Below are 9067 nucleotides of genomic sequence, written 5' to 3'. Positions count from 1 at the left end.
ATATAACCGCGCGCTCCGACCCTAAGATGTCCTAAGAGACCTAAGAGAAAAGGCAGACTACCAGTAGTCTAGCAAGCAGACCGAGTGCCCCGGCAAGGCAGGTTTCCCGTCTTGCATGTAAACGCTTCGATGCGTTTTCTAAAGAAACGTATGAAAAGTTGGCTCGCCCAGGGTAGCTCGCTTAGCCGGGTAACTCGGTTAGCCGGGGCACCCTCCCTCCATGTAAACAGACCCTAATATCCCCGCCCTCTCCTCCCCTGATACTCCGCCCGAGCCCAGGTTCTCGTCGCCATTTTTGCCTGGTTACAAAGACTACTAACAAGGAATGACCATACCTACTAAATATAGCTCTTACTTGGAGCTGTGAGTTTCTCGGTTTGAGGCTACAGTTTGAGACGATTTTGGCTTCATTTTGCCGTTTTTAGATTGATTTATTGTACCCTTAAGAAAGTGTAATAATATATAGCTCAAAATGTGGAAAATCTTTGGTGGAAGAAACAAGGAGCAGCCGCCAACGACTCAAGAGGCGATTCAAAAATTACGATCTACGGAAGAAATGTTGACGAAGAAGAGCGAATTCTTAGAGAAAAAGATCGATGGAGAAGTGGCAACTGCTAGAAAACTTGCTTCAAAAAATAAGAGAGGTGAGCCATAGCTAGATATGTGTTAAAATGATTTTGTTTGCTTTCTACATCGGCGAAAGTGATATGCGGCAGTTGATTTGAATAAAATATGTCATGTTTGTACTTTTGGTAGCTGCATTAATGGCGTTGAAGAGGAAGAAAAGGCTCGAAAAGCAGCTACAGCAAATCGATGGAACTTTGTCCACGATCGAGTTTCAAAGAGAAGCGCTGGAAAATGCTAATACCAACACTGAAGTGCTCAAGAACATGTCATACGCAGCAAAGGCTCTCAAATCAGCTCATCAACAACTGTGAGTACAGTTCTAAACATCAACTTCGATTTATTATCTCTTGTCAGAGGCGGTTAATGGTATTAAAGGTGCCAAGCTGCTTTCATATTTAAGCTACATGTACATGTACATGTTCGACATGTACATAGACATGTAGCGTAAATATGACATGTACATTGACTTCCTGCGGACCGCAAGTTAGCCGGTTTATACCGGTTGACCCCTTGTATAATAGGACGAGCATATATACCCCGGTTGACCGTCAAAATAAGCACGTTTTTTCGACTTTTTTGCTTGTTTACAAGCAAAAGGAGGAGAATAGCGGTTAAGTGGGGTAATCTGGAACCACATTCTTTTTAACTCTCAAGGGACTGTTTTAATTTCTCAAGGGAATACTTTCCGCTGTGGGTGATCAAAGTGCGTGACTTGTAAAGTGTCACTCTATAGTTGTGCTTCAGCACTTCCGTTCTTGTAGAAAAAACGTGACTTGTCAAATTTACAAACGTTATATAACAATTAAAAACGTGAGTAGCCCACATCTTACGTGACATCACCAATTAAGAATGTGAGGGGTTCAGCGCTCTAAGGCAGCGAAGTTTAAAACGCTGGGCGCTAATATTAATTTAACCTAAAACGATTAACAACGCAAATTTGTACTGGTACAAGTCTTTCACACACTAAAACGTTGCTAATAGTTAACCAAAGGGAACTAATTTTGTGACAATTGATTATTTCTGCTGAGTTGCACAATTTAGAATTGCAACATTCAATGCAGGTGTGAAGTGATATTTACAAGTGTTTTTCAATTTGTAGCCTGTTGTGAAATTACTTCGGGTGGAAGCAGTAAACACTAAAAGTTTTTGCTTCTGTTCAGAAGTTAATGCATCACCAATTTAGAAAAAAAAAACAGCAACTGTTTTACTGGAAGTGTAGTAATTAGAAATGGCATGTGTAGCGGTAAGGTAAAGAATAACGCGAGGAGAAGCGGCTTTTGGTAATATCCAAACGAAAATTTACTTCTCAATGTGGGGTTAAGATTGTGTGACGAGACAAAAGTTTACTCTGTCGTGTGTAACCTTTATCGGGAACCCTGCATTAAGCCGAGTAGAAATCTTTCTAACTCGAAAGGAAACAACTATTTCGATTAAAGGCAAGCGTCAAAGTTTACCATTTTTAACCAAGCCAAAGTATATGAGCTGCAAGGCGCCCAGCCGTCGCGACTGACAAATACAGCATTTCCTCCGCGAAAATAAAATAAAAATGCTTGAACTGAAAGATGTTTGAATTCTTCCATGATATGTTCGAACAACAATGCCCAGGATAAACCTTCTACTCATACTAACTTCATGCAAAAAATTCGATATCTCGAAGAGATCTTTGATTAGTAAATGTTTTCTTTTTTGAAATGTTTGTTTTTAGTGTGATCACCAGCTTTCAACACAGATCCCTTGATTTTTTTGCAAGTGATTTTGTAAACAAGGAATCTTCAGATTTCTAGGTGGAGAGGTCTAAGTGGTGTATATCGACCCTCTATTCCCTTGTAACATTAGCTGATATCAGTGTTTTCTGCATAAGCAAAGGATTTAGCAGGGGCCAAGGGGGGCCTGGTCCCCCATTTTCCTTGGAATTGTTCCAAGAAAAATGTAACCAACCGTCTTTCGAGAGTTTGTCGTGGGTATGGTGCAAGGTTGTTTCCTTGCCGAAATGTTTGTGGCCCCCTTTCCCTTTTCTATATTATATAAGAACTAATCACTGGGATCCAATACAGGAAAGCCTGGACATACAGTTTTAAGCGATTTTGATTGGAAACAAACCAGGCTATTGAATCATTAAAGAATGTTAAAGTGTTACGCTTCCATTTTTGCAAAATAAGTTCCTGCAAAAATTAGTACAAATAAGGTAATTTGGTTTCTGGATATTGTTTTGCCTTGATCAACTTGATGGAAGACTGGAAGCTGATTGAACAAAATGGTACAGAAACGTCTGGCCATTGGTACCAAGCAGAATGATTTAGGACTTCCTCAAAAATTAATGTAGTGCACAATTTCTAAATGGATTTTCTGGAAAATTACTGTTTCATTCCACTTCAACCAACATTTCTTGGATTTTTGGTCAAATGCTAAGCATCCCAGGTTGGAATTGGTTTCTGCTTGATTGATATGGTTGTTTCTGTTTCCAGTTCACTTTAAATGTATGATCATTTATTTTTTCAACTATGTTTACAATTTTGCATATTGTGCAGTGTTCTGCTTACTAGGCAGTAATCAATAAAATTTACAGTTAATAACATCATCTTTTACCACCTTGAACTACCGGTACTTCGAATTCTTAAAAAATATCAACAGGTAAATGACAAGGTAACCATCCAGGAAAAGAATGTATAGGTGAAAATGAAATATTTTCAGTTTCATAATCAGTATGACCTCACCTCAACTCCCCAATCCATGAGTGCTGGCAAGGATGTCACAGAAAGCAACTCTAACAACATTTTTGAATATTGCTTTCTTAAACTCATTAATAATTCATGAATTGACAAGCCAATCAGGATACCCCAATTTGATCAGGTGCATGTGGTTTGAAAACCCGATGAAGCACTAGACAGAGGCCTTAACACGATAGTTTGATGAAATATCAAACTCTAGAGTTTGATAAAACGTCAAACCCTTGTGATGCAGGGTTTTCCTAATTTAAATATTAATGACACAAACACCGACTGAATAGACAAGCTTCTGTTTCACGGGTTAAGTGGAATCACTCTAAAATTTACGTTTACAGTGCTAGTGCAATTCAGAAACATTCCAGAATATCCAAGGCTGTGCTCTAGCAGTGCCCGGTCGCCTCAGGCGACTAACATTTGGTCTCGGGCAACCGAAAAATAAAACTGCTCGCCCGGCCGGGCACCCGGCCCTCTTGTTCACCGTTCCACACTGTAGTATAGCAGGAGATTGATTGTAAAATTATGTTTTTGGCTGATTGATAATGTTATTTGTGGGAAAATAGGCTTCCGCACATTACGAAGTCAAATGTTTACGCTTGCCAGCGCTGTCAAGTTCGTTCCACATGATTTAACACAAGCTTGACTTTGCACGTGACAAAATGCACGAACATTAAAAAAATGTGTTGAAATCTTGAGTTTTTTCCTTGAGATGATTCAGTTTTCATTTATTTTGGTATATTAATAGTTTTCGTTAGTGCAGTGCGTTGGTGTTAACATAAAATGAAATTCTTCGTATATGCAAATTTCTGCCTCTTCGGCTTCGTCTGCAGATGTTTACATACATAGGAATAGCGACAACTTGTTGCACTCTAAATCTTGATAAAATGTAATTATCATTTAGCTTAAATCGAATTTATTTGTTTTTAGACTCGTTGTGGTAATCTCAAACGAAAATTCTTAACAACGTTAGGATTTAGGAGATATTTACGTTACTATTAATTGATTTTCGTCGGATGTATCACAAGTTTGTCAAAATACAGTGGCCGCTAAAAATAGTAACAAACAACTCCGCCATGTGTGAAATTATTACCTTTGGTGAATTGCAAAAAATAAATAAATATAAGATTGTTTGCAGTTTCATGAATTTCTGCAAGTTTAAATCAATCCGTTTCTTAATCAAATCGAATGGATTAGTATAGATTATCATTCAAACGGTGGTTCTCTCAGCCTGACCGTCGAAAGAATAGAAACTCAACCTAATTAAATGTTCTTTCTTAAATTCTTGTGACGTTCTTAATTTTTTTTGAACTCTCGACAAATAAACCGCTGAAACAAGAAAAGCTTGCAATTAATTGTTTAAGCCTTAACTTCTCTGGCGTCCTTTTATGAAACTAGATAAAGTAAGGAATTTTTGCGAAAAGGACGAAATTTTCCCATTTTGGCGCGAAAATTTTCAATGGGTTTCCGTATGACAGCATTCGCACCTTTTCGACTCACAAAGCCACTATATTTGCTGAGTGGAATAATTATTCTATGAATCCGAAATGTTGTGTTTATTTTTTGCAAGAGAGACTAAGCAAGATAAGAGGGCATTAATGCATTAACCTGTCACTTGTTTAGGGTTATACCATAATGTGATCGTTGGAAATAAAACTTATTGTGGCTTAAAAACAACCTTCTCTTACAAACTCTCTGTATTAACATTGATGTAATGTTGTGTTACTGACAAAGTCAAAGTTGTTCATTGACAAGAAGCAACAAATATATTTAATAGTGTGTGCTGTTAAATATAATCAACAAGAAATCTTAATTGGTTTAATGATTTAAATTCATTGGTTAATTAGTTATTAACTTATTAAACCATGATAATATTAATAAATTAATTAATTGAATAATTAATAATTTGAATAATTAATTAGTTTGGGCAACCAACCTGAAGGGCTGGGCACCCTACCTGGCAGGGTTGGGAGCCCGAAGGGCTCCCAGAAAATTTCCTTAGAGCACAGCCTTGATATCTCGTAGCGATCGACCACCGTTCTTATTCCCAACCGAGTTTTTGGTGGCAAGTTCGATTCTCAAAACCTCAACGGCTCACTTGTCCACTATGCTTTGACTGTGCAAGGAATTTTCTTGCACATTTTTGGGCGGCCAAAATCGGCGATATTCATCCTCGGCTAGCCCGTCCACGTTTCAAAACTAGCAGGACGCCACTGCATGCAAATTGTGGCGGCTTGAAGTAAACAAGCTTAGTTGTGCAAAACACTGATCTTGCATAATCATCACAAACTATGCCTTAATTAAACAAAAGATAGCAACAATTCAATGTTTTCGTGAATAATATCCTTTGTTTGCAATAAGGCCCCGATTGCAAACTGTATGCTAATTAAACAAAAGAAATAAAAAATTAAGTTTTCGTGAATGATATATTTTGTTTGCAATTAGGCGCCGATTAAGAAGCTATTTCAAAAACTCGTGCTTCGTGTTTCATTGGGGTTTCCAAACACTCCAAAAAAAATAAAAGCACTGGGCCTATGGCCTCATGCTTTCATCAGTTTTCTCGTGTTTGGAAACCCTGATGAAACAATCGCACTCATTTTTGAAATATTACTTCAAAAACCTGTTGCTGCCATCAAGATGTTGCCACCTTAAAACAAAATGTTACATTAAAAATTGTCTCACACACAATGCCTCACATACAACATACCATTGTTGCAACAATGTTAAGTTAAAAGTTGTCTCATGTAACATATGCAAAAAATTGCCATTGAAAATTTTCAAGATTTAACTTTAGATTTAGCAAAAATGTGTATTTGTCTGTAAATCTGAGAGGAAATAAATTTAATGTATGTACATGTAGTTGAAATGACATGATAGACAAACTGCATTTCTACGTAATAAACCCATTTCCTCACTATTGTTGTCTGCCTGTCTACAGCGATGTTGACGATGTGCATGAAATGATGGATGACATTCAGGAACAGACAGAACTGGCTGATGAAATATCTAGAGCCATATCAGAACCAGCTGGGTTTGGAATGGATGTTGATGAGGTGGGAAGAACATTTGTGCAGTTTCATTATAAATAAAACCAATTTGTATGTTGGATCACTGAATAGTTTTGTTTCTTTCCAAAGATTAGTGCTGCATTACTCTTTTCCATACTCTCTTTCTTTCACTTCAAAGTTATGGTTAATATCAAGCACTTGATCAAGCTTTAACTTGGCTACTCAGAGCTTTTATTAATTCAATAAGTTTTGAAGTTGGTGGCTGCCCTTGTGTGGCACCAAACCTGCAGGCTGAAAACATCTCCCCATTACAGAAAGCTGCGGCTCATCACTAAATACCTGCTGGAGCTCCAGCAGGTGTCGGATGCTATTGAAAGCCCAGTTATCATTATATGTGGTTAAATGTAATTTAAGCTAAGTTAAACGCGATACGATGCTGGTCAGCAGCCTACCCATGTTTTGGTCATGCATAGTGGGAGAGGGGTCTGCTGGGGGTCGTATGGTTTTACAGCTGGGCTTCAGAGGTCAGCTCATTTTCACGTGCACTTTTGCCGTTCGACTGTCTTTGACGTCTTCTCCCTGCCCTCCCTCCCTATCTGGTAAGTATGAGGTAAGTATCATGGTTCCACTGTGTATGCAGTGTGACGGTGCCTTGTGGTTGCCGCTCACAGGGTTGTCATGGTTACCCTACGCTCTCGGCTTTTGTGCTCGAGGCTTCACTATCTTTCCAGGCACCTTCCCCAAGCTCATCTATTGTTGATGAGTTTAATATCAGTTGTGCATGGCACTAGGGAAGTCGCATATTTTTACCCCTAAATGTATTTTGCCTTACCATGCAGGGTCATCAAAATACAGCACAACTGTAAAAAATTCACAATTTCTACATTTGATCAGTAGTTGTGGTTGCGTTATGCTTGTTCTAATTTTTTTTTTTTTAAATTAAGGATGAACTCATGAATGAACTTGAAGAGCTGGAACAAGAAGGACTAGATGAACAGTTACTAGAGGTCGGTGGAACAGCTAATCTGCCAAATGTTCCTGCCACAGAACTACCAGCTGCTCCAGGTTAGTTTTGAATTACATTACAGGGATTTTTTGCAAGTAACAGTGTAGATTTTGAGTCTGATTGCACCATCATCTTTTTTTGAGGTCACATTGGAAAGAAGGTGATGTTTTGTGGGGTGGTAAGCCAATGGTTTGACCCTTTTGGATGCCGAACAAAAGAAATTTGGGGATTTAGACTTCTAGGCTTCTTGGCGTCACCCTTGAAAATGGAGTGTTATGCTTCAAATTATGTACGGCAGCAAGTTTAACATGTAAAACTATGCTGCCCCCCACCCCCTCTTAACAATGGCCACTTCTGGTCTTCCCACTAACATAGGATATAAAAAATGCACTAAAATGGAGCTTACAGTGTTGTAACTTACTAACAATAGTTACTAACAACAGCTGCAGCCAGTATAACAATTTCACATATTTGAGGCAACAAAGTCACTAGAAATAACAAGTTTGCTGATCGAACCATCAATTTTATTTTATTTTCTCATTATTTCTAGTTGACAACCCTCCAAGTTTACTTTTTTCCTTAGTGGCCATTTGGCCACCAACTACTCAAGTTTTGGTCGCCAGTGAAAAATTTTAGTCACCAAATTAAGCTGATGCTTTCAATCATTCCTCTCAATTTTAGTCGCCAGGCTGGCGACCTTGGTTCAAATTTAGTCGCCAGCTCCAAAATTTTAGTCGCCATGGCGACTAAAATGGTCTTAACTTGGAGGGTTGGTTGATATTTTTATTTATTTATTAATTGTTGCTGCAAAATCAGACTATTATGGAGTAGTAATAAATATGCAAAATATTACCTATTCCTGATGCTCTAAATTATGCTTGCATATTGTGTCAACCCCTAGCTGGGACAAATAAACAGGGTCCATACAAGATACTGCTGAACTCTGAAGAGTCACAATTAAAAAATAGGAAGCCTTTGAGTTTTATCGCGTGCTAACAAATTTTTTGTTCTTTACTTATTTCCAGCCAAAGCCAAGCCCAAAGCAGCAGCTGAAGATGATGATTTGCGAGAACTTGAAGCATGGGCCTCTTAGAATGAACATATTAAGCTTTTGATTATTTTTGGAGAGAGAGTGACAACCTTTTAATACTTGGTGCTTAGAGCTGTTTTCTAATGATTGTCTTGAAACCAAAACCAAAGTAATCACTCATGGTAATCTCAACACATGTAAATAACTAAGCCATGAATCAGGGCAAAAAAATTTAAATTGATTTCAGCTTGCCATTGGGACAAGAAGTTCTTGAATTTTGCTTGCCCTGACTAGTTGCATACTTGCCTTAGTTCACCTTATAATGATTATATAGTTGGCAGATGACTTGCCTGGGCCCTTGCCCATCATACAAGTGAAATTGAAAAGTAACAACCTTATTATAGGAAATTAACGCTTCATTAAATTAACGCGAATTTCAAAAATTCGCGTTAATTTAAGTCGCGTTAATTTTTGTTAACGTTAATTTCTGCGCCATTAATTAAGTTGAGCGTTAATTTCCATGACATTAATTTCCATTATTTTGGCCCCAATTTTGTCGATACAGTCCGCACGTCGTGACTCTTAGGAAAAGGTATAATTTCATCAGGGTGGAAATCTGCCGGATCACTAAAACTGTGAAGAACGCTCGAGGCGGTCAGATTCCTTTGTGTTGAAG

The 9067-nt window shown here is 38.1% G+C and overlaps 1 protein-coding gene across 1 annotated transcript; it reads left to right on the top strand.

Moving 5' to 3' along the window:
- The first annotated feature begins 318 nt into the window (after positions 1-318).
- On the top strand, positions 319-8777 carry LOC144649874 (charged multivesicular body protein 4b-like). Its single transcript, XM_078509467.1, has 5 exons — positions 319-644; positions 757-934; positions 6286-6400; positions 7300-7420; positions 8387-8777. The coding sequence occupies exons 1-5, from the start codon at positions 473-475 to the stop codon at positions 8452-8454; spliced, it is 654 nt and encodes a 217-aa protein (XP_078365593.1). The 5' UTR covers positions 319-472; the 3' UTR covers positions 8455-8777.
- Positions 8778-9067: the final 290 nt, after the last annotated feature.

The sequence above is a fragment of the Oculina patagonica genome, chromosome 4, assembly GCF_052425735.1.
Source record: "Oculina patagonica isolate OP01 chromosome 4, crgOcupat, whole genome shotgun sequence".
Lineage (NCBI taxonomy): Eukaryota > Metazoa > Cnidaria > Anthozoa > Scleractinia > Oculinidae > Oculina > Oculina patagonica.
This window is presented reverse-complemented; position numbering and strand designations above follow the sequence as displayed.